This window comes from Papaver somniferum, chromosome 2 (assembly GCF_003573695.1).
Source record: "Papaver somniferum cultivar HN1 chromosome 2, ASM357369v1, whole genome shotgun sequence".
NCBI classification, from domain to species: Eukaryota; Viridiplantae; Streptophyta; class Magnoliopsida; order Ranunculales; family Papaveraceae; genus Papaver; species Papaver somniferum.
In genome coordinates, this window is record NC_039359.1 from 116,146,402 (window position 1) to 116,173,826 (window position 27,425).

The following is a 27,425-nucleotide window of genomic DNA, read 5'->3' on the forward strand; positions in this document are numbered from 1 at the left end:
TGGTTGTAGTAATGATGATAAGGGGTATCGTTCAAACTCGAACTTGTGAAGGTAATGGATTTTTATATTTAAAAATATATATACATTGACAAATTGGTAGAGAGGTACTGGGACTAATGATTCGGCCAATCTTCATAACATAAGGCTTAATGATTTATTCTCAACAATAATAGCTCAAAACATATATGGACTCTTATTTTGCCAAAGTCGATTCTCAAAACATTGGTTGTAAATGTTAAGCATGGAACATCAAATCACCTAAGCTAAGCATGACCCATCTAATCAAAAACACCCAATTTAATCAAATCATATTTCACTTAATTTTTAATGCAAAAGTCTTAAAAAGAATTAATAAAATTACCCATTTATGAAGCTCGGCCTCCTCCGTCGCCCCAGTGTTGGGGTTTAACTCATCATAGTAAAAATGCTCTAAAATATTTCATTGATGCTCAAAAGTGTTTTACAATGAAGAGAAATACAAGAAATTGATGTAAAACAGAACTCTGCGACCCACAGAAGGCGTCCAGAATCAACGACAGAGCTGAGGTGCTGTTGTCGTTGAAGAACTACGACCCACAGACGACAGTCGATTTCACTGTTGAGGAACGACTGCTGCTGCGAGTCCGTTCTTCGTGTTCTTCAGGCGTGTTAATGGCAGCAGCAGCAGCAGGTAACTTCTCTGCAACTCCTCCTGCGCCTCTCTGCTCGCCTCCAAACCTCCCCAAACTCTCGACAGCCTCTCTGTAGCACATTAGGAACATATTTATACGTAATTGAACCATTGAATCTCCTCCATTAATCCAAAAAATCTTCCCATTACTCGGCAGTGAATGAAAATATTCCCGATATTTTTTTCTTTAATTCTCTGATTTGTTACGGATTGTTCCATGTTTTATCTCTTCTCACGCGTCATCCTTGAGCTTTATGGATTGTTTCCAGCCAATAAAATCAACCCATGCACGTCTCTTCCATCCAAGAATTCCAAGAATAGAATATTTTCTTATTTTAGAATATCTTCCCTGATTTGATTACCACCGGTTATCTAACCAATTTTGACCGAATCCAACACCCATACCAGCTCTATCTAGGCCCTAGGAACAAACCCATTTAATTTGGGCCATTGAATCTCCTTTAATCCCGTCCAAACTTCCAACCCTAAATCTGCCAGTTGATAACAATTTTTTCCCGCCAATTTTGTTTTTTTGAATTTGGGAAGAAGATGTCCTCCCCCTAACCAGAACTTGGGTGCGAATAGCAGCTGCCTTGGGGTGACCTGGGGGTGCCCTTAGTAATTAGGTTACCCCTTATCCAAAAGCGAGAGTCCGAATAACACTTGTCCTCCGGGTGACAAAATCAACTTTTCGAGCAGAATTTTCCAAAAATGTTTATTTCCAAAAAATACCTACAAATACATAAAATAACAAAATTAGTACAAAATCGAGTGCCAACAATATATAGTATTGAGATCAAATTAGACACAAAAATGTGTCTATCAAATACCCCCAAACTTATTATTTGCTAGTCCTCGAGCAAAATTTATTCTTGAAAAGTGACCGAGTTAATCTCGGGTGGGTTTATCAGAGGTGTACCCACAAAAACCAATACTCCAGACCCTAGCTATCTACGCAGAACCTTGGAAAGCACTAAAGAACCTCCTTGGTTGGCATACAATTATTGACTTTAAGAGGAAGAACCCTGATGCGAAATTCCAATTGTGTACACGAGTTTGCACTCAAGCATACTAAAATTCATATAAGTGACAGAGCTCTACTAAGATAGTTTCACGATGGACATCACACTCGGAGTCAGACTAATCACATGAAAAGATTAAGAAGATGGAAAAAGAAAAATGTAGATGGTTGAAAAGCGAACGGTGTTTCCCATATCTGTCTGAAGGCCTCTGCCAAGGTGAACCTAACCTAAATGACTGAGATACCGGTCTGACTAATATTAACACACTGGCATATACAAGGGAACCAGTGGTCAATAACTTAAATCTAGATCAACAAACTGGCAAATACAAGGGAACCAGCAGTTGACTACACATAACCATAACCATTTTTTTTTTTTAAACTTAACGGCATGAATAGATCTTTTGGATCCAAGTGCATGCTTCTTGTCAGCAGATTACACGATAGTTCCCACGGGTCCTGCATTCCACGCTTGCTTAGGCGACGGAAACAGGGAGAACACACGCATATTGCTATCCAAGTGTTAATACTTATTCCGATTGGTCTAACTGGTCCGGTCTTTTTTTTTTGAAAAAGGTAACTCAGTCACTCTATTTCACCCTAGCAAAGGTAACAACTTGAATCGTGTGCCCCACCAAATCACTTGAAACAAAAGAAAACTAAAAATAGAAAGTGAAAAGGACTCGACAAGATATGGCGAAACTATCATGTTATTTCTAACACCTGAGCTCTGTGCTTTTATGAATAGACTCTATAGATGTTTCCATCTAGTCAGATTGGTTCCTCAACTCCTAAAACAAAAATGTTTCCATCCACTTAGATTGGTTAGTGCTATCCTTAATACGCATAAATTTCTAGGCTCTGGAGTTTATTTATTGCAACTAAAAAGTTTCTCCCATACCCCCAAACTTAAATCTAACATTGTCCTCAATGTTCTAAAGATGAAACTAAAAGCATGAACAAGGAGAAATTGTTACCACTTAAAGCAAAAGAGATAAGGAAGGATATTACCATGTCGCAAGAATATTGGGTTACCTCCCAAGAAGTTCTAAGTTTAAAGTCTTCAGCCAGACGTAGGAAAAGTTTAGTCAACTCGAACCGTATAAAAGTAGCCGGAATAACTGTGGGTCTTTAAAACCAAAAAGAGCTGACAAAAGGAAACTGCAGTGAACCAACGAAATGAACAACACTAGCATGCCCTTACCTAGTTTCCTGATAACTATCGCTAATTGTGGTCCAGGTTCAGGCTCTATGAAAGGGTCTAAATAGAATATTTTCATTGGCTGCTTTCTTCATAGGTTGGATCCAAATTATTAGGTCCTAGAGTCTGGAAAAACTCAAATAAGAACTTGGAATCACAAAGTAATAACCTAAATAATTGCGGATCCCCTAAGTCAATCAGATATGACTTACAAAATTGACCACAGTGAGAATAGTGGTCATTCTTAAGCAAATGTATCGATTCTAATTTCCTAAGGCATTCAGGTTTAGTCTCACAACTTAATATTCGATACATTTGGAATATAAACGTTCCCACAGTTGGAAGAAAACTATTTGGTGGGAAAACAAAATCAATCTTGGTATTATTGCCTGGGTTAACCACATCAACCAGAGGATGGGTTTCTAACATTTGAGACTCTTGTTGGATATCATTAGGTTCTGGAAAACGATTATGAAGATAATCTTGTAAGATGGTTGAGGCATTGATGTCAAGTCCCAAGTGAGGGACCTTACTAAGATTTAAAGCATATGGAGAATGATACTCACCCCCAAACTTAGAGTTTTCGGCGTCTCTAGATAGACTGGTCATAACCTCCCTAATTTCTAGGTCGGCAATTGATTTTTCTAAGTCAGGTTCATCCTCGCTAATCTCTACGAGTTCATCTAAGACTATTGTTTCTAAATCGTTTGACTCGATCTCAAGATAAACTGGTTCCTCTAAACCATCATCGGTTTCGTAAACAGGACATACTACATCGTCTGAAACGGGGGTATCTCTAGTCAAATCCTCGTCCTTTTGAATAGGTGAATAATTTTTAAAATTATTAGGATCTGAACCAGAAATAATATAATCATTATAAGGCTCAACTGGGGTAACAAATTCCTGATCACTATTCCCACATATTTCAGATTCTTCATCATCATGATACAATTTTTGAAATTCAAGAATTCTCAATCTTTGTTCCAAACTACATGGTCTATGTTTATAATATTTCTCATAGATCGTTAGAGGTGATTCCTCAATAAAAGTTGGAGTATCCATATATCGCTGCCCACGCATATATTCACCAAGAGTCATTTCCGAAGACGTCTCTTGATAACGAGAATTTCTAGACATATATTCTCGCAACGTCATCGCAGGTGGCGTCTCCTCAAAAGGATTCATCACCGAAGAAATATAAACTACAGAGGGATTCTATACAATCACAAACAAGGCCGACTCGACTCCACCAAAGCAAACCTAAAGATCTCTAGCAAACAAAAAGCATGATGGCTCCACTTAGATTGTTTCTAGACCAGCTTCTATCTTTCGAAAGGGAATTCGTTGCAATTTGAGCAAACCCCTCTGGAATCAATCCGAGTCAAAGTAAGTTGAATTGAGGCGAAGGAAGCTCAGTGGAGCTTTGATACCCAAGGCCTCACCGCTATCACAAGGCGGCGCAGTCACGCATTCAACCCACAGAAACCATCATGAACTTTGGAGTGTGCTTAAAGAGCAACCAATATTTTTCGAACGAGTTTCCTATTAAGCTCGTTACCCTATCGGTCTCGTTCTATTCCAAATTTTAAGCTTGGGTTCGCGTTAGGTTTCGTTTTCCTAAGGCAGGCAAGAAGGGAACGGTGATGAAATCCGAACCCTTATCTTGTTTAGGCCAGGCCTTGCCCTTTACTAGGAAAATAAAGACAGTCCGGTTCGTCCTCAAACAATTATCACCTTAAGGCAGACAGTAACCCGCTTGCAGGAGATTCGCGGGTGTTTCGATTGGACTTACCTCCCGTACCAGACGGGCGATGAACCGTTGTCGTCGACTCGGGCCACGACTCCTATGCCGTGTGCGAACCCGAGGGGCCGAGACGATATAGTAATCGTCGTCCTTCCCTGCACACAGTTTATATAATATTTTTTTTTATAATTTATAATAATACCCTTCCGTATGGTTAAAAAAAGAATAAAGTCCAATTGTCCAGAATAAATAAAAAAATTTACAGTTTTCCTCACACACTCTAAAAAAAAAAAATTTAAAAATTTAAAAATTAAATCCTAAAATTGTCCTTTTTTCTTCTCTTTTCGCTTTAAGCTTTTTCCTCTCCAAGTCCTTAGTGTTCCACTTCGAACCTGTAAATCAAAGACAAAAGACAAAGTAAAAAGGAACAAAAAATAAAGAAAAAAAATAATAAAAAAAAAATAAACATAAAAATTCTACCTAAGCACAAATCCGCGTCGGCGGCGCCATTTTGATAAAAGATTTTTGGTGGTTGTAGTAATGATGATAAGGGGTATCGTTCAAACTCGAACTTGTGAAGGTAATGGATTTTTATATTTAAAAATATATATACAAATATTGACAAATTGGTAGAGAGGTACTGGGACTAATGATTCGGCCAATCTTCATAACATAAGGCTTAATGATTTATTCTCAACAATAATAGCTCAAAACATATATGGACTCTTATTTTGCCAAAGTCGATTCTCAAAACATTGGTTGTAAATGTTAAGCATGGAACATCAAATCACCTAAGCTAAGCATGACCCATCTAATCAAATAACACCCAATTTAATCAAATCATATTTCACTTAATTTTTAATGCAAAAGTCTTAAAAAGAATTAATAAAATTACCCATTTATGAAGCTCGGCCTCCTCCGTCGCCCCAGTGTTGGGGTTTAACTCATCATAGTAAAAATGCTCTAAAATATTTCATTGATGCTCAAAAGTGTTTTACAATGAAGAGAAATACAAGAAATTGATGTAAAACAGAACTCTGCGACCCACAGAAGGCGTCCAGAATCAACGACAGAGCTGAGGTGCTGTTGTCGTTGAAGAACTACGACCCACAGACGACAGTCGATTTCACTGTTGAGGAACGACTGCTGCTGCGAGTCCGTTCTTCGTGTTCTTCAGGCGTGTTAATGGCAGCAGCAGCAGCAGGTAACTTCTCTGCAACTCCTCCTGCGCCTCTCTGCTCGCCTCCAAACCTCCCCAAACTCTCGACAGCCTCTCTGTAGCACATTAGGAACATATTTATACGTAATTGAACCATTGAATCTCCTCCATTAATCCAAAAAATCTTCCCATTACTCGGCAGTGAATGAAAATATTCCCGATATTTTTTTCTTTAATTCTCTGATTTGTTACGGATTGTTCCATGTTTTATCTCTTCTCACGCGTCATCCTTGAGCTTTATGGATTGTTTCCAGCCAATAAAATCAACCCATGCACGTCTCTTCCATCCAAGAATTCCAAGAATAGAATATTTTTCTTATTTTAGAATATCTTCCCTGATTTGATTACCACCGGTTATCTAACCAATTTTGACCGAATCCAACACCCATACCAGCTCTATCTAGGCCCTAGGAACAAACCCATTTAATTTGGGCCATTGAATCTCCTTTAATCCCGTCCAAACTTCCAACCCTAAATCTGCCAGTTGATAACAATTTTTTCCCGCCAATTTTGTTTTTTTGAATTTGGGAAGAAGATGTCCTCCCCCTAACCAGAACTTGGGTGCGAATAGCAGCTGCCTTGGGGTGACCTGGGGGTGCCCCTTAGTAATTAGGTTACCCCTTATCCAAAAGCGAGAGTCCGAATAACACTTGTCCTCCGGGTGACAAAATCAACTTTTCGAGCAGAATTTTCCAAAAATGTTTATTTCCAAAAAATACCTACAAATACATAAAATAACAAAATTAGTACAAAATCGAGTGCCAACAATATATAGTATTGAGATCAAATTAGACACAAAAATGTGTCTATCAAATACCCCCAAACTTATTATTTGCTAGTCCTCGAGCAAAATTTATTCTTGAAAAGTGACCGAGTTAATCTCGGGTGGGTTTATCAGAGGTGTACCCACAAAAACCAATACTCCAGACCCAGCTATCTACGCAGAACCTTGGAAAGCACTAAAGAACCTCCTTGGTTGGCATACAATTATTGACTTTAAGAGGAAGAACCCTGATGCGAAATTCCAATTGTGTACACGAGTTTGCACTCAAGCATACTAAAATTCATATAAGTGACAGAGCTCTACTAAGATAGTTTCACGATGGACATCATACTCGGAGTCAGACTAATCACATGAAAAGATTAAGAAGATGGAAAAAGAAAAATGTAGATGGTTGAAAAGCGAACGGTGTTTCCCATATCTGTCTGAAGGCCTCTGCCAAGGTGAACCTAACCTAAATGACTGAGATACCGGTCTGACTAATATTAACACACTGGCATATACAAGGGAACCAGTGGTCAATAACTTAAATCTAGATCAACAAACTGGCAAATACAAGGGAACCAGCAGTTGACTACACATAACATAACCATTTTTTTTTTTTTTTAAACTTAACGGCATGAATAGATCTTTTGGATCCAAGTGCATGCTTCTTGTCAGCAGATTACACGATAGTTCCCACGGGTCCTGCATTCCACGCTTGCTTAGGCGACGGAAACAGGGAGAACACACGCATATTGCTATCCAAGTGTTAATACTTATTCCGATTGGTCTAACTGGTCCGGTTTTTTTTTTTTGAAAAAGGTAACTCAGTCACTCTATTTCACCCTAGCAAAGGTAACAACTTGAATCGTGTGCCCCACCAAATCACTTGAAACAAAAGAAAACTAAAAATAGAAAGTGAAAAGGACTCGACAAGATATGGCGAAACTATCATGTTATTTCTAACACCTGAGCTCTGTGCTTTTATGAATAGACTCTATAGATGTTTCCATCTAGTCAGATTGGTTCCTCAACTCCTAAAACAAAAATGTTTCCATCCACTTAGATTGGTTAGTGCTATCCTTAATACGCATAAATTTCTAGGCTCTGGAGTTTATTTATTGCAACTAAAAAGTTTCTCCCATACCCCCAAACTTAAATCTAACATTGTCCTCAATGTTCTAAAGATGAAACTAAAAGCATGAACAAGGAGAAATTGTTACCACTTAAAGCAAAAGAGATAAGGAAGGATATTACCATGTCGCAAGAATATTGGGTTACCTCCCAAGAAGTTCTAAGTTTAAAGTCTTCAGCCAGACGTAGGAAAGTTTAGTCAACTCGAACCGTATAAAAGTAGCCGGAATAACTGTGGGTCTTTAAAACCAAAAAGAGCTGACAAAAGGAAACTGCAGTGAACCAACGAAATGAACAACACTAGCATGCCCTTACCTAGTTTCCTGATAACTATCGCTAATTGTGGTCAGGTTCAGGCTCTATGAAAGGGTCTAAATAGAATATTTTCATTGGCTGCGTTTCTTCATAGGTTGGATCCAAATTATTAGGTCCTAGAGTCTGGAAAAACTCAAATAAGAACTTGGAATCACAAAGTAATAACCTAAATAATTGCGGATCCCTAAGTCAATCAGATATGACTTACAAAATTGACCACAGTGAGAATAGTGGTCATTCTTAAGCAAATGTATCGATTCTAATTTCCTAAGGCATTCAGGTTTAGTCTCACAACTTAATATTCGACACATTTGGAATATAAACGTTCCCACAGTTGGAAGAAAACTATTTGGTGGGAAAACAAAATCAATCTTGGTATTATTGCCTGGGTTAACCACATCAACCAGAGGATGGGTTTCTAACATTTGAGACTCTTGTTGGATATCATTAGGTTCTGGAAAACGATTATGAAGATAATCTTGTAAGATGGTTGAGGCATTGATGTCAAGTCCCAAGTGAGGGACCTTACTAAGATTTAAAGCATAGGAGAATGATACTCACCCCCAAACTTAGAGTTTTCGGCGTCTCTAGATAGACTGGTCATAACCTCCCTAATTTCTAGGTCGGCAATTGATTTTTCTAAGTCAGGTTCATCCTCGCTAATCTCTACGAGTTCATCTAAGACTATTGTTTCTAAATCGTTTGACTCGATCTCAAGATAAACTGGTTCCTCTAAACCATCATCGGTTTCGTAAACAGGACATACTACATCGTCTGAAACGGGGGTATCTCTAGTCAAATCCTCGTCCTTTTGAATAGGTGAATAATTTTTAAAATTATTAGGATCTGAACCAGAAATAATATAATCATTATAAGGCTCAACTGGGGTAACAAATTCCTGATCACTATTCCCACATATTTCAGATTCTTCATCATCATGATACAATTTTTGAAATTCAAGAATTCTCAATCTTTGTTCCAAACTACATGGTCTATGTTTATAATATTTCTCATAGATCGTTAGAGGTGATTCCTCAATAAAAGTTGGAGTATCCATATATCGCTGCCCACGCATATATTCACCAAGAGTCATTTCCGAAGACGTCTCTTGATAACGAGAATTTCTAGACATATATTCTCGCAACGTCATCGCAGGTGGCGTCTCCTCAAAAGGATTCATCACCGAAGAAATATAAACTACAGAGGGATTCTATACAATCACAAACAAGGCCGACTCGACTCCACCAAAGCAAACCTAAAGATTCTAGCAAACAAAAAGCATGATGGCTCCACTTAGATTGTTTCTAGACCAGCTTCTATCTTTCGAAAGGGAATTCGTTGCAATTTGAGCAAACCCCTCTGGAATCAATCCGAGTCAAAGTAAGTTGAATTGAGGCGCGAAGGAAGCTCAGTGGAGCTTTGATACCCAAGGCCTCACCGCTATCACAAGGCGGCGCAGTCACGCATTCAACCCACAGAAACCATCATGAACTTTGGAGTGTGCTTAAAGAGCAACCAATATTTTTCGAACGAGTTTCCTATTAAGCTCGTTACCCTATCGGTCTCGTTCTATTCCAAATTTTAAGCTTGGGTTCGCGTTAGGTTTCGTTTTCCTAAGGCGGGCAAGAAGGGAACGGTGATGAAATCCGAACCCTTATCTTGTTTAGGCCAGGCCTTGCCCTTTACTAGGAAAATAAAGACAGTCCGGTTCGTCCTCAAACAATTATCACCTTAAGGCAGACAGTAACCCGCTTGCAGGAGATTCGCGGGTGTTTCGATTGGACTTACCTCCCGTACCAGACGGGCGATGAACCGTTGTCGTCGACTCGGGCCACGACTCCTATGCCGTGTGCGAACCCGAGGGGCCGAGACGATATAGTAATCGTCGTCCTTCCCTGCACACAGTTTATATAATATTTTTTTTTATAATTTATAATAATACCCTTCCGTATGGTTAAAAAAAGAATAAAGTCCAATTGTCCAGAATAAATAAAAAAATTTACAGTTTTCCTCACACACTCTAAAAAAAAAAAATTTAAAAATTTAAAAATTAAATCCTAAAATTGTCCTTTTTTCTTCTCTTTTCGCTTTAAGCTTTTTCCTCTCCAAGTCCTTAGTGTTCCACTTCGAACCTGTAAATCAAAGACAAAAAGACAAAGTAAAAAGGAACAAAAAATAAAGAAAAAAATAATAAAAAAAAATAAACATAAAAATTCTACCTAAGCACAAATCCGCGTCGGCGGCGCCATTTTGATAAAAGATTTTTGGTGGTTGTAGTAATGATGATAAGGGGTATCGTTCAAACTCGAACTTGTGAAGGTAATGGATTTTTATATTTAAAAATATATATACAAATATTGACAAATTGGTAGAGAGGTACTGGGACTAATGATTCGGCCAATCTTCATAACATAAGGCTTAATGATTTATTCTCAACAATAATAGCTCAAAACATATATGGACTCTTATTTTGCCAAAGTCGATTCTCAAAACATTGGTTGTAAATGTTAAGCATGGAACATCAAATCACCTAAGCTAAGCATGACCCATCTAATCAAATAACACCCAATTTAATCAAATCATATTTCACTTAATTTTTAATGCAAAAGTCTTAAAAAGAATTAATAAAATTACCCATTTATGAAGCTCGGCCTCCTCCGTCGCCCCAGTGTTGGGGTTTAACTCATCATAGTAAAAATGCTCTAAAATATTTCATTGATGCTCAAAAGTGTTTTACAATGAAGAGAAATACAAGAAATTGATGTAAAACAGAACTCTGCGACCCACAGAAGGCGTCCAGAATCAACGACAGAGCTGAGGTGCTGTTGTCGTTGAAGAACTACGACCCACAGACGACAGTCGATTTCACTGTTGAGGAACGACTGCTGCTGCGAGTCCGTTCTTCGTGTTCTTCAGGCGTGTTAATGGCAGCAGCAGCAGCAAGGTAACTTCTCTGCAACTCCTCCTGCGCCTCTCTGCTCGCCTCCAAACCTCCCCAAACTCTCGACAGCCTCTCTGTAGCACATTAGGAACATATTTATACGTAATTGAACCATTGAATCTCCTCCATTAATCCAAAAAATCTTCCCATTACTCGGCAGTGAATGAAAATATTCCCGATATTTTTTTCTTTAATTCTCTGATTTGTTACGGATTGTTCCATGTTTTATCTCTTCTCACGCGTCATCCTTGAGCTTATGGATTGTTTCCAGCCAATAAAATCAACCCATGCACGTCTCTTCCATCCAAGAATTCCAAGAATAGAATTTTTTCTTATTTTAGAATATCTTCCCTGATTTGATTACCACCGGTTATCTAACCAATTTTGACCGAATCCAACACCCATACCAGCTCTATCTAGGCCCTAGGAACAAACCCATTTAATTTGGGCCATTGAATCTCCTTTAATCCCGTCCAAACTTCCAACCCTAAATCTGCCAGTTGATAACAATTTTTTCCCGCCAATTTTGTTTTTTTGAATTTGGGAAGAAGATGTCCTCCCCCTAACCAGAACTTGGGTGCGAATAGCAGCTGCCTTGGGGTGACCTGGGGGTGCCCCTTAGTAATTAGGTTACCCCTTATCCAAAAGCGAGAGTCCGAATAACACTTGTCCTCCGGGTGACAAAATCAACTTTTCGAGCAGAATTTTCCAAAAATGTTTATTTCCAAAAAATACCTACAAATACATAAAATAACAAAATTAGTACAAAATCGAGTGCCAACAATATATAGTATTGAGATCAAATTAGACACAAAAATGTGTCTATCAAATACCCCCAAACTTATTATTTGCTAGTCCTCGAGCAAAATTTATTCTTGAAAAGTGACCGAGTTAATCTCGGGTGGGTTTATCAGAGGTGTACCCACAAAAACCAATACTCCAGACCCAGCTATCTACGCAGAACCTTGGAAAGCACTAAAGAACCTCCTTGGTTGGCATACAATTATTGACTTTAAGAGGAAGAACCCTGATGCGAAATTCCAATTGTTGTACACGAGTTTGCACTCAAGCATACTAAAATTCATATAAGTGACAGAGCTCTACTAAGATAGTTTCACGATGGACATCACACTCGGAGTCAGACTAATCACATGAAAAGATTAAGAAGATGGAAAAAGAAAAATGTAGATGGTTGAAAAGCGAACGGTGTTTCCCATATCTGTCTGAAGGCCTCTGCCAAGGTGAACCTAACCTAAATGACTGAGATACCGGTCTGACTAATATTAACACACTGGCATATACAAGGGAACCAGTGGTCAATAACTTAAATCTAGATCAACAAACTGGCAAATACAAGGGAACCAGCAGTTGACTACACATAACCATAACCATTTTTTTTTTTTTAACTTAACGGCATGAATAGATCTTTTGGATCCAAGTGCATGCTTCTTGTCAGCAGATTACACGATAGTTCCCACGGGTCCTGCATTCCACGCTTGCTCTTAGGCGACGGAGAACAGGGAGAACACACGCATATTGCTATCCAAGTGTTAATACTTATTCGATGGTCTAACTGGTCGGTCTTTTTTTGTTTTTGAAAAAGGTAACTCAGTCACTCTTTCACCCTAGCAAAGGTAACAACTTGAATCGGTGCCCCACCAAATCACTGAAACAAAAGAAAACTAAAAAATAGAAAGGTGAAAAGGACTCGACAAGATATGGCGAAAACTATCATGTTTATTTCTAACACCTGAGCTCTGTGCTTTTATGAATAGACTCTATAGATGTTTCCCTCTATGTAGTCAGATTGGTTCCTCAACTCCTAAAACAAAAATGTTTCCATCCACTTAGATTGGTTAGTGCTATCCTTAATACGCATAAATTTCTAGGCTCTGGAGTTTATTTATTGCAACTAAAAAGTTTCTCCCATACCCCCAAACTTAAATCTAACATTGTCCTCAATGTTCTAAAGATGAAACTAAAAGCATGAACAAGGAGAAATTGTTACCACTTGAAGCAAAAGAGATAAGGAAGGATATTACCATGTCGCAAGAATATTGGGTTACCTCCCAAGAAGTGCTAAGTTTAAAGTCTTCAGCCAGACGTAGGAAAGTTTAGTCAACTCGAACCGTATAAAAGTAGCCGGAATAACTGTGGGTCTTTAAAACCAAAAAGAGCTGACAAAAGGAAACTGCAGTGAACCAACGAAATGAACAACACTAGCATGCCCTTACCTAGTTTCCTGATAACTATCGCTAATTGTGGTTCAGGTTCAGGCTCTATGAAAGGGTCTAAATAGAATATTTTCATTGGCTGCGTTTCTTCATAGGTTGGATCCAAATTATTAGGTCCTAGAGTCTGGAAAAACTCAAATAAGAACTTGGAATCACAAAGTAATAACCTAAATAATTGCGGATCCCTAAGTCAATCAGATATGACTTACAAAATTGACCACAGTGAGAATAGTGGTCATTCTTAAGCAAATGTATCGATTCTAATTTCCTAAGGCATTCAGGTTTAGTCTCACAACTTAATATTCGACACATTTGGAATATAAACGTTCCCACAGTTGGAAGAAAACTATTTGGTGGGAAAACAAAATCAATCTTGGTATTATTGCCTGGGTTAACCACATCAACCAGAGGATGGGTTTCTAACATTTGAGACTCTTGTTGGATATCATTAGGTTCTGGAAAACGATTATGAAGATAATCTTGTAAGATGGTTGAGGCATTGATGTCAAGTCCCAAGTGAGGGACCTTACTAAGAGTTAAAGCATATGGAGAATGATACTCACCCCCAAACTTAGAGTTTTCGGCGTCTCTAGATAGACTGGTCATAACCTCCCTAATTTCTAGGTCGGCAATTGATTTTTCTAAGTCAGGTTCATCCTCGCTAATCTCTACGAGTTCATCTAAGACTATTGTTTCTAAATCGTTTGACTCGATCTCAAGATAAACTGGTTCCTCTAAACCATCATCGGTTTCGTAAACAGGACATACTACATCGTCTGAAACGGGGGTATCTCTAGTCAAATCCTCGTCCTTTTGAATAGGTGAATAATTTTTAAAATTATTAGGATCTGAACCAGAAATAATATAATCATTATAAGGCTCAACTGGGTAACAAATTCCTGATCACTATTCCCACATATTTCAGATTCTTCATCATCATGATACAATTTTTTGAAATTCAAGAATTCTCAATCTTTGTTCCAAACTACATGGTCTATGTTTATAATATTTCTCATAGATCGTTAGAGGTGATTCCTCAATAAAAGTTGGAGTCCATATATCGCTGCCACCATATATTCACCAAGAGTCATTTCCGAAGACGTCTCTTGATAACGAGAATTTCTAGACATATATTCTCGCAACGTCATCGCAGGTGGCGTCTCCTCAAAAGGATTCATCACCGAAGAAATATAAACTACAGAGGGATTCTATACAATCACAAACAAGGCCGACTCGACTCCACCAAAGCAAACCTAAAGATCTCTAGCAAACAAAAAGCATGATGGCTCCACTTAGATTGTTTCTAGACCAGCTTCTATCTTTCGAAAGGGAATTCGTTGCAATTTGAGCAAACCCCTCTGGAATCAATCCGAGTCAAAGTAAGTTGAATTGAGGCGAAGGAAGCTCAGTGGAGCTTTGATACCCAAGGCCTCACCGCTATCACAAAGCGGCGCAGTCACGCATTCAACCCACAGAAACCATCATGAACTTTGGAGTGTGCTTAAAGAGCAACCAATATTTTTCGAACGAGTTTCCTATTAAGCTCGTTACCCTATCGGTCTCGTTCTATTCCAAATTTTAAGCTTGGGTTCGCGTTAGGTTTCGTTTTCCTAAGGCGGGCAAGAAGGGAACGGTGATGAAATCCGAACCCTTATCTTGTTTAGGCCAGGCCTTGCCCTTTACTAGGAAAATAAAGACAGTCCGGTTCGTCCTCAAACAATTATCACCTTAAGGCAGACAGTAACCCGCTTGCAGGAGATTCGCGGGTGTTTCGATTGGACTTACCTCCCGTACCAGACGGGCGATGAACCGTTGTCGTCGACTCGGGCCACGACTCCTATGCCGTGTGCGAACCCGAGGGGCCGAGACGATATAGTAATCGTCGTCCTTCCCTGCACACAGTTTATAATATTTTTTTTTATAATTTATAATAATACCCTTCCGTATGGTTAAAAAAAGAATAAAGTCCAATTGTCCAGAATAAAAAAAAAATTTACAGTTTTCCTCACACACTCTAAAAAAAAAAAAAATTAAAAATTTAAAAATTAAATCCTAAAATTGTCCTTTTTTCTTCTCTTTTCGCTTTTCGCTTTAAGCTTTTTCCTCTCCAAGTCCTTAGTGTTCCACTTCGAACCTGTAAATCAAAGACAAAAACAAAGTAAAAAGGAACAAAAAAGAAAAAAAATAAAAAAAAATAAACATAAAAATTCTACCTAAGCACAAATCCGCGTCGGCGGCGCCATTTTGATAAAAGATTTTTGGTGGTTGTAGTAATGATGATAAGGGGTATCGTTCAAACTCGAACTTGTGAAGGTAATGGATTTTTATATTTAAAAATATATATACAAATATTGACAAATTGGTAGAGAGGTACTGGGACTAATGATTCGGCCAATCTTCATAACATAAGGCTTAATGATTTATTCTCAACAATAATAGCTCAAAACATATATGGACTCTTATTTTGCCAAAGTCGATTCTCAAAACATTGGTTGTAAATGTTAAGCATGGAACATCAAATCACCTAAGCTAAGCATGACCCATCTAATCAAATAACACCCAATTTAATCAAATCATATTTCACTTAATTTTTAATGCAAAAGTCTTAAAAAGAATTAAAAAATTACCCATTTATGAAGCTCGGCCTCCTCCGTCGCCCCAGTGTTGGGGTTTAACTCATCATAGTAAAAATGCTCTAAAATATTTCATTGATGCTCAAAAGTGTTTTACAATGAAGAGAAATACAAGAAATTGATGTAAAACAGAACTCTGCGACCCACAGAAGGCGTCCAGAATCAACGACAGAGCTGAGGTGCTGTTGTCGTTGAAGAACTACGACCCACAGACGACAGTCGATTTCACTGTTGAGGAACGACTGCTGCTGCGAGTCCGTTCTTCGTGTTCTTCAGGCGTGTTAATGGCAGCAGCAGCAGCAGGTAACTTCTCTGCAACTCCTCCTGCGCCTCTCTGCTCGCCTCCAAACCTCCCCAAACTCTCGACAGCCTCTCTGTAGCACATTAGGAACATATTTATACGTAATTGAACCATTGAATCTCCTCCATTAATCCAAAAAATCTTCCCATTACTCGGCAGTGAATGAAAATATTCCCGATATTTTTTTTCTTTAATTCTCTGATTTGTTACGGATTGTTCCATGTTTTATCTCTTCTCACGCGTCATCCTTGAGCTTTATGGATTGTTTCCAGCCAATAAAATCAACCCATGCACGTCTCTTCCATCCAAGAATTCCAAGAATAGAATATTTTTCTTATTTTAGAATATCTTCCCTGATTTGATTACCACCGGTTATCTAACCAATTTTGACCGAATCCAACACCCATACCAGCTCTATCTAGGCCCTAGGAACAAACCCATTTAATTTGGGCCATTGAATCTCCTTTAATCCCGTCCAAACTTCCAACCCTAAATCTGCCAGTTGATAACAATTTTTTCCCGCCAATTTTGTTTTTTTGAATTTGGGAAGAAGATGTCCTCCCCCTAACCAGAACTTGGGTGCGAATAGCAGCTGCCTTGGGGTGACCTGGGTGTGCCCCTTAGTAATTAGGTTACCCCTTATCCAAAAGCGAGAGTCCGAATAACACTTGTCCTCCGGGTGACAAAATCAACTTTTCGAGCAGAATTTTCCAAAAATGTTTATTTCCAAAAAATACCTACAAATACATAAAATAACAAAATTAGTACAAAATCGAGTGCCAACAATATATAGTATTGAGATCAAATTAGACACAAAAATGTGTCTATCACTCAGGTTATGCAGGCAAAATATTTTGATAAAGAGGACATAATGCATATGTCAGCTCTGCCTAAACCAACTGAGTCCTGGGTGTGGAAAGGCATTCTTTCGGGAATCGCCAACATCCAAAAATACGGAACATGGCAGACTGGAGATAACATAAACATATGGACAGATAATTGGGTATCTGGTTTAGATGAACAAAGCATCAAACCTAACAATTGCCCTGTTCATATTGAGAAAGTTGATAATCTCATAATAAACAACAATCAATAGAACAACTCCCTTATAAAGGGGATTTTCAACAATAACATAGGCAACAAAATAAAAATACCATAATCCATAATGATCATGAGGATAGAGTAATTTAGCCTCTAACTAAAGATGGAAAGTTCACTGTAAAGTCTCTGTACAATAAACTGACCCATAAAGGTCAATATGGACAGACTATGAAAAATTGGAGGGCTATTTGGAATCTGGATGTCTCTCCCTCGATCAAAGTCTTTTTATGGAAATTTGCTCACTCAATCCTCCCAAAGGGGAAAGAGTGGGTAAACATTTGAAATATATAGACACCACTTGCAAAATCTGTAACAGCTATAAGGAATCCATATCACACCTGTTCATCCATTGCCCTCTGGTACAACAAGTGTGGAAGGAGTTTTTCTTTGATCCTTGTGATGTTATAAACCAAAAATGGGATTTTCATGACTGGCTCACTTCTGTTATCCTTGTTAGCAAGAATGAGGAAAATCTTATAGGCTGGCCAGAATTATGTGCAATAGCGATATGACACATATGGAAGGCAAGGCGCAATCTGACCTTTAAAAAGCAGATACCAGATGCTGAAATCATAGCTAAGGAAATCATTATGTACATTAATAACAACAAGGATGCTAGATACAAAAAGAAAAACAACTCACTGAACGTTGAGTATACTAAGAAAGAAGCTGATGCGCAAGTTATTGAATTCAGAACAACATGGAAAGCACCGATTCTTTTCACTCTGAAAATCAATATAGCATATATCCTCAATAATGCGACTAACACCTTTGGAATGGGATTGCTTCTTTTTGATCATACATGAAACTGCAGAGGAGATGGAGGGGAAAACCTGCAGAAAAGCTCACCAGATGTTGTGAGAAAATAGGCAACAACCGATGCATACAATTGGGAAGCAGAATTAGGAAGCTGAATGAAATTTGAATCAAACTCTGGCCAAATAATAAAGTTGATCAGAAGTCTGCATGCAGAGAAGATTGGAGAAAGATTCACTCTGAACCATGATGAGAAGGAAGTTTTTGAGATTGGCACATGGATCACAATCAAATATAGGGATAATCACCTGGCGGTCAATTTGGCTATGTTAAGCACATATTACAATTTTGATAGGTTACGAGACCAAATTACTAAACACGCTCTTATTACTATTATCTCCGAAAATCTATTTTCTAGTCATATAGGATTTCAAAACAATGTTTCAGTACTTTTATCTCCAGTCATAGAAAACAATGTTTTAAGTTTGGAGAGAACTAGAAGTTTTCTCAGCAACACCAGTTCTCAAATTATGTAAGTTGTTTGAGGGCTTATTTCCTCTTTTCTGATAAAAAAATAAATAAATTGGTAATATCTAAAATAACCTCTTTTAATTTGTATTAATGATTTTAATGAGTTTGGTTAATTATTTTGAGATTATGCTCCTTTAATAAGTTTAGTTAATTATTTTAAATTACCTATTTCCGTTTTGCAAAAGTGATAATATCTATTTTACAAAAACACAAATAGTATAGTAATATTTATTGATAGACGTTGAAGATTAGAATAAAATTTTGAATTTTTAATGGGGAAGAATAATAAGAAGATTTTTTTAATATATTTGTAAGCCGTAAAAAATGAATATTTAAACAAACAAATGATCCAGGAAGAAGTTTGAAGTTGGTAAAACCCATGTCACAACGGTCGTAATATATTTATACCCCTAGACAAAGGTTCGAGTATAGCTGATTTTTTAGATGATCAAAAAATGTTAAGGTCGAGCACTACAGTTGATTATTTCACTACGGTATAACTTAATTGTGGAAATGCAACTGCTGTGGTATTCCGTATCGCTTTAGAGTAGCGATATCCCTTAACTACTTTACAAATTTGATCAGATCGGATGCATCTTGTAGCTAAGGGAAATGGCCCAGAAACTCAGTTTGTGTTTGCTTTTTCACTTTACGGAAACCAAGTTCCCATTTTTGAGATGAAACGAATACTGAGCACCCGTTGCATTTTACACGAAAACTAAGTATTCGTTTCTGGTTTTCCTAGTTTTACACTAAAACTTTTTTTCACTCTTTTTTTTTTACCAATTTTTTTTTTCTTTTACCTATCATATCTCCTTTTTTTCTCTTAATTATTACTATCTTTTAACCTAAACAACTACTCATACCGGAAAAAAAATTGGGGTAGAAAAAACGGAAATTTATTTATACGAAAACAAAGTTTTCATGCAATATAGCTAAGGGATGGCACAACACCATAATGAGGTTGCCCTCAGGCCCATTTCATTTAGCTTCAAACAAGCTATAGCTAAGGGAAATGACACACCATGGTGCTTGGCCTAATTCAAAAGAAAGACTATCTACGACTAGGTTGTAGATGACATTTCCAAGCAGCATCTGGGTTAATTATTCACTTACAAAGAACAAACAAGTCTAAGGCTAGTAGTTGGTGAACTACAAGTCGTAGATATTAAAAAACATAGACTTAGTCATAGGAAATATTTTTGCAACTGAAAATACGGGGTACCAAAATGCATCACCAATTTTTTCTTAGGCAACCTGTATGGACTAAACTCAAATACAATTCTGAGAGTTACAACTTAATGAATCTCAATCAGGAACTATATCAAGAGTTTATATCTCTTTCTCTCACATTCAATATGTAAACGAAAACAAGTCTGTGAGCCTGATTATACCGTGAGAGTACTTGGACGATCCCAAAGATCAATATCCAAGATCAATCAAGTCGTATCCACAATTAAGATGGACACAACTTCTGATATTTAAATTATAAAAATAAACAATATAATGCGAAAAAGAAATAACACAGACACCGGAAATTTTATTAACGAGGAAACCACAAATACATAAAAACCTCGGGACCTTGTCCAGACTTAAACACCAAACTGTATTAAGCCGCTACAGACTTTAGCGTACTGTCAAAACTTCGGAATGGAATGTAGTTGAGACCGAATCCACCGTCAACGTAATTCGGTTACAATCGCGCTCCTTACGCCTCTTGAATCTCGCAAGACTCTACGCAATTGATTCCCTTAGCTGAGTTCCTTTACAGCATAAGAGTTGCTTCAATCTAAGTGAAGACTTTAAACCAATCTGCCTCCCACAGAAAATTCTATATGTGATTTCCATTCAGATCGTGAGATCAAGGTGAGATAGGAAATCGTTTGCAGTAAACTAGGTCTAGCAAAAATCAAAATTTGGTACGTACAACTCCCGAAGAGCAGCCTAGATTATTATTCGCCTCACAAGTAAAACCTACTCTGATTTCAACAAAGAATCGTTATGGAGGAATATACTTGTGGAATCAAAAAGTCTGAGACGAAGAACTTTACGATTTGTGTCTATCTTACCTGATCGTAATGAGACTCAACAATCAGTAGCAAAATCAGGATACACGAACTATCAAGATAAAGATAGTCGGACCTGGCTTCACGAATCCCTAAGCGAAGTCATTTTAGTCGCTAAATCTAAAAACGTTTAAAGGAGATGACGACTCTAGTTTGCAATTAAGACACACAAAAAGAATGTCAGGGATTCAAAAATCCTAATTGCAGGAGAGGACGACTCTAGTTTACAATTAGAAAAATATTCATAATAGTTTTTGAATACCTAAGAAAAATATTCGTAAGGATTGAGCTTGAGAGCTCCTGCTTCCCAGGGAACACCCTTTACCATTGTACCATAGAAATTTTGTTGTAAATAGTGAACATAATTTTTATTTATAACAATATTCATACATCAAATATCGAATCCATAAATTCCAGAGCATCTTGAAGGTGTCAAAAAATCAACAATGACCGATGAAATTTCCAGAGCATTATGCAAGCACAACAAGGATAATCTAACAACACCAAAAATTCTTACAATGATATGAAAAATTAGAAATAAAATTCAATGCGATATTGGTTTCAGCAAAAAAAACAGAAAACAATTAAATCGTTTTTCAAAAAATCTTCATAAATCATTAATGTATTGACTATATATATAATGCATTATTAATTTATATTTCATATGGGGTCTACATAGTTAATTAAAAAAGTATTATCTTATAATTTTAGCGAATTGTTAATTTGGCACGTTGTCCCCGACTTGAGACCCGCCAAAAATATTATATAAGAGAGTTTATTAATTAATCGAGTATTAATTAAAAGAGTTTCTACTGTACTATGGCCCCTGGTTAAAAAAAAAAAAATATATAGCCCCTGGTTACATTTAGCCAAGATAGTTTCTGCTCCGCTTGAACAATGTTTGACGAAAGTTTAGCCTCCACCGAAACTGAATTAATTGAAAAGCCGTGGCTTGAGACCAAGGTCAAAGAAAATACTAAAATGAAGGGTGCAGCGGAAACTTGGTTTCCGCCCACAGTGATTTACGGACCGTGTGTCTAGGCAGCTATCGTCCTTGGGCTTGGATAGGGATCGTTTCAAGTTCCAACTTATCTTTCTTTTTTTCAAACTCGCTGCATTTTGTTAGGTAGTGTCACCGTAGTGGGAAAGTGCATAGCTTATTGGGCAAACACCTGCTGCTAAGTTGAATAGTAAATTGTCGTAGGTATAACTATCAAAAATGCCATTACTCTTGACTTGACAGTAACTTCCTAGGCCGTGCGTTAAGATCAATCAATTAGAATATCCAACCTTTGGTTGTTGATTTAAATTGATTGACACTTAGATATTGATTTTTGGTACCATCCAAGTTTATCTCTCTAGTATTTGATAAAGACTCGCAGATTTCCATTTGCTTGAGTAAAGATCAAATCGAGAGATTGAGATATTAACTCTTTGATATACTTTTATCTAGATTGAGTCTGACTGTCTAGTTGATTCTCTAGAAAATATATTGGAGTTAGTCCATACATATTGTTAATCGAAATATTTGGTGAGGTTGTTAGACCCCTGCTTTTTCAATTGGTATCAGAGCAGGCAAACACGTTCAAGACCTCAAAATTCTGTGTTTGTAGCAATCTGACTCTATGGACAGAGGTACTATCTCTGATAAACGCGTCACCAGAAATAAAGACTCTGTTTCTAATAGGTCTATCAAAGAGAAATATCCGTCAATCTCGGTTATAGACGAACCTAGTGTTCAAATGAAACAGACCAGTATTGACATGTGTTATCCTGATGAATCTGACTCTGTTGCTCAAGAGGAAACAACTAGAGAGAGTAAACTAATTCTAAATCTTGTTAGAATTCAAGCTGATAGATTCAAACAGTTAAAAAAACATGTCAATGTTCTTCTTGGTGTAGTAAAAGACCGTGGCTCCCATGAAAAGGCATCTTACAAGGAAAATCCTGAAGTTCGATCAACTCGTATCTTACTTGAGGCAAAACTTAAAAAGGATGCTTTAGAAATTGAACATCTCTTGAGTAAACTCTCCATTCAAGAATGTTCAAAAAGGTCCTCTATACCATCTACTTCTACACAAACTGAAAGAGCTCCAGTTTCAGAAGTAACTTCAGATTGTCTTCCCACTCAAACTGATGCACAAGGGATTCACACATCAATTGGAAGAGAGAAATCTCCAAACGATAATGTTAGGTCTGCAATCTCTAATCACTTCTGTGATCAGAAAGTGTGTCTCTTTTGTGAATCAAAAGGGCATAGAGTGCAAACGAGGAAACCCAAGTTGAAAAACAAATCGTTAATTCAACTTCAACACACCTTAGATTTGATTTTTAAAGGTGTAACTGACATTCAAATGTCTAAACCAATTGGTTTTTGTACACGTCTTGTGTTTCCTACCAAGAAAGTCAGTTCAGTGAGTTCCTCAAATGCACAAAAACAGAATAGACCCGTTGACAATGATCGTCCAAGAAGAACTCATGTTCTCTCTCCTGTCAGAAATGGAGATAATGATAACCTTGATGTGAAACCTTCATCAAGTGAAGAATGCATATATGAGAAGATGGATGACAACCTTAAGTTGATTATTGAAGGATACAAGGAAATCATCAACAGGCTCACTGTTCCATCTAGACAACACTCATCAGGTAAGAATTCTCACCATGTGTCGTAAGTTTTATGATCCTTCCTCATCTAAGTCCTACAAGTGCCAAGAACTTCACCATCGTAAAGTTCAGAAAGTACTACTTTCTCATTAAAATGTCACTAATGGAGGAATTGCAAAATACGAATTGTAAGAAATTGAAGACAACAAAACTATATCCAATTATCCATAGTGAAAATGAAAACAAGATTTGTAATAAAAGTTCCTCTTATATATATTAGCCGAACAATCTCAACGTTGTTTACACAGAGTAATTCAACCTAAATATCATGAAATATCCCTTCAACTTCAAGAACCCATATATTCAACCACCAAAAAGAAACCTCCTGGATAATCAACAGCAAAATGTAACGAAATTATCATCTAGATCACTTACTAATTAGTCCTGCAATTGATGAAACACCAAAAGAAGAAGAAACTGTACTTTTCTTCCATTTGATCACAATATCCACCGCCATTAACAAAATTAGTCCAACCTCATAATGCACCAAAACCCCATTTTAAGCAGAAATAACAAGAACCTCAGTCTTCAAACCTCCATGCTCCAAGTTTCTTACCAATCTCAAATGAAGCATGAGCATCAACAGTAGCATACTGAACTTGATCAACACTGAGATTCTTAGCATTCCAATTACTTCTACCAATATTTCCATCTTTTCTCACACCATTAAAACCAAGATGAGCCCTAACCAAATTCTCCATAGAACCACTAGATGACTCCTTTTGAATTCCGAACTCACTCAGATTAATCAGTCTCGAAACAAATAATTGATGTTCTGATTTCATAAGCTTACTATTATCACAATAATTCCATATCCCAACAAAAGTGATCTTCTCATTAGCCAAAAACCTTCGAAGAATTTTAGGAACATAAGGAGTATGAGTAAGCTGAATAATCAAACATCCAGTACCGATGCAGATTTGAAGAGTTTCTGCTGGATCATTATCAGAACCATAAGTGTTTGGGAACCATTGAACACCAAGTCCAACAACAAGATTGTGTCGATTACGACGACTGTAATACAAACTGCTGTAAATCCATTTCCTAATCTCGCTAGGTTTTGATGTTACTGTAGTAGTAATGGATTTTCCAAAGAAGGTGACGTTGAAGATTCGAGTTAGATGATTTGTTGTTAAATCATGGCGTTCAGATGTATGAATGTCTTCTTCTTCTTCTTGTTTCTCCTCCTCTTCTTCTTCGTCAGAGCTGTAGTAGAACAGAGGACCGAGTAAAACCATAGCGTTTCTCTCAAGCAAAGAAAAACCAGAGAGTTTGTATTAATGGAGGTGAGGAAAAAGCTGAAAATGGGTTCTGAATTTCTGAGAAAGAGATTCTCAACGATTTTGTACAGTAAGTTTGTTTTTGTCCAGCAAATAAAGTGAAGTGATATTGTACACCAAAAAGTATAATAGTTAAATGACTTCCATGGATCAGACGTTTTCATCACGTTTTTTACTGCCATCAGTTTCCTTGATAAAACTTGCCTGGCGCGTCTAGATAAGTGAGCACCATAATGTGGGTCCGTGGACGTGATCCGAGTTTTCATCGCGGTGATATGTATGTAACGTTCTTGTTGTTTGGGGAGTGTGATGGCTGACGAACCCACCTAATTAGAGCAAGTCTTATGGTGGAATCCAATCTATTCCAAGTGTGGAAAAATCATGAAATATCAAGTCTAATGATTTCCAAGTTGGGGATCGTGAATCACGGAATATTGTAAAATAAAAAAAAAATATATTATATAATAAAATATTTGTTTAATAACACAGTTGATAATAATATTAAATAATTCCTTAATTTTAGTTTGATTTTTTGTTTGAAAATTATTTTATATATATATATATATTAAAAAGTGGTTAAGTAAATTTAATATTATATATGTTTATATTTAATAGTAAAAAATTTAATTATTTTTAAAGCCAATAAAATTGAAACAAAATTATTTTCAGATATACGTCTGTTTTTGTCATTTGCTACAACAACAATGGTTGAATATGATATTTTACCAAACACACTTTGATTGCTTTTGTTAATCGGCTTTAACTTTAATTAATATTTTACCAAACGTCTAACTGCTTTTTTCTCACAGCACAGCACAACAACGCACAGCAGAAAAATGCTTTTGCAAAAGCCGCAGCAATACCAAACTAGGCCTTAGTCTAATGAGTGTCCATGATTCAACATTAAGACTTAGTTTAATGGGTGTCCATGATTCATCATTTACGCTCACCACGTGTCATCAAAATTCAACACCCAAATATAATGGGAATTCAAAATTTCAAAACAAAAATGCCAAACTGAATGGTGACCGAGGCCAAGCCATTTGACGTATGATGTATCAACCGTTAGATCACCAATAAAACTATAAATTCAACGGTCTATATCATCTTGATGTTTGAATTTCCATAAAGTATTTCCTGGACGCTATCTGGCATTTAAGAAAATTTTGGGGTATCAACCGGGTTGGCGTTCCTATCTTGATTCCATCTCACGTTCAACAAAACTGATGAACGCTCGGTGAAATTCAACGAGAAAACGACAGTTCTAAAGCAAAATCTTAAATCTTGGATGCCCGCTAGACGAAGCCTAAGAAAGAGATTTATGATCGTAGAACGTCTATTTGGCCATTTGACATCAGATCATGACCATTAGAGCCTAGGTCTTTGCAAAGCGTCATCAAACACATATATCATTTGCTAAGTAGTTTTGGTTTTGAACTAATCTTTGCACGGGTGTTTTATCCTTTTCTTCAAAAGATAACTCCAGAGTCCAGAGAGTGTGTTTAGTTTATCATTTTAGTTTTAGTAATCAAATTAATGGAACATGCCGATAAGCAAAATGGATTATTAACTATGGGAGAATAAGTAGACCGTAAACATGTCCTTTTACTGTCGAGCAGGGTTGCAAAAAACGGCAATGCTATTGAATTCTATATATATTTTACCTTCCTTTCAGCTGGTACGACTCGGGCGGGATGAGGGCATTTCAGTAAATTCGTCATAAAAAAAATATGATTCCTAAATCGAAAATTGTTTTCAGTTTCACTTGGTTTTCTTCAGTCTCTCTTAGATAATCTGGAGATTTCTACTCAAACAAGGTATATAGATCGAAGCAAGATCAGGATACATATGAGCTAGCTTTATATTTTTCGTTTTCTTCGGTCTCTCTGCTTTTGTAATTTGTGTTGTGAGTTCTACTGAAATTTGGGTATGTGGTGTTGATTTGGGGTTAGGGTAAATTTCTTTAAAGATTGAGTTCACTCCAGAGTTGGGACAATCTTTGATGTGATGTTAGGGTTATAGTAAACGAAGTCTTAGTTGTGAGTGTAAAGAAAAAGAAAAGTAGTTATGTGATATTTTTGATAGGGATTAAATAGATTGAAATCCTCCAAATAAAACAAAAATCCATAGTTTCTCCGACTGATTCTTAATCCAAATCTCTGGTCACAAATCATTCATCACAACAAAGGTAAGAAAAGTTTCTACAATCTTATTTTTTCGGTTTAGGTTTGTTTGGTGAATGGTGATTTTCAATTTTTAAGTTTCAGTTTCTAGGTTTTTATTCAGTTTGAGTTTAATTGTGCTTTCTTTTTACTTACTATGAGAAACAATCTAGGTTTCTGTGAAATTTTATTAAGTCGTCACTTAGAGAAATTATATGTTCGTTTAGTTTCGAAAGGTGATTTATGGTGCAAATGAAGTCATGTAGAAGTGCTTGCACTGATAGCTGGATGATAAAGTTACAGTTGACTATGAGCTGTGCTATCCCACGCAACTACGTGGGATGCAGTTATAAGCAAGCTGGTTGGATGCCGTTGGATGTTATCTGATCTAAGAAAAAAACTATACATATAAAGTAACCAAGATATCCTTTCTTCTTTCCTAAGTCTCTCTATGTGACATTATTTTCTCTGCCTTCTAGTGGCTAACTTCTTGTTTTCATTTTTTGATTTTGAAGTATAACTATTGGTTTGATAATCATCATATAACCAAATAGAGAAAAATATATTTAAAATCAAGTAAGATTTTTAAAAGAAAAAAATATCAACCCATTTTAAACTAGTTTAAGAAAACTACTGTCTAATTTTTTTTTTGTTCAAGTTTTAGGAAATTCATGGGACAAAATATTGTT

The 27,425-nt window shown here is 36.9% G+C and overlaps 1 protein-coding gene across 1 annotated transcript; it reads right to left on the reverse strand.

Annotated features, from left to right (window-relative positions):
- Positions 1 to 23,815: 23,815 nt before the first annotated feature.
- LOC113351808 (Werner Syndrome-like exonuclease) lies at positions 23,816 to 24,532 on the reverse strand. Its single transcript, XM_026595736.1, has one exon. The coding sequence runs from the start codon at positions 24,530 to 24,532 to the stop codon at positions 23,816 to 23,818; it is 717 nt and encodes a 238-aa protein (XP_026451521.1).
- Positions 24,533 to 27,425: the final 2,893 nt, after the last annotated feature.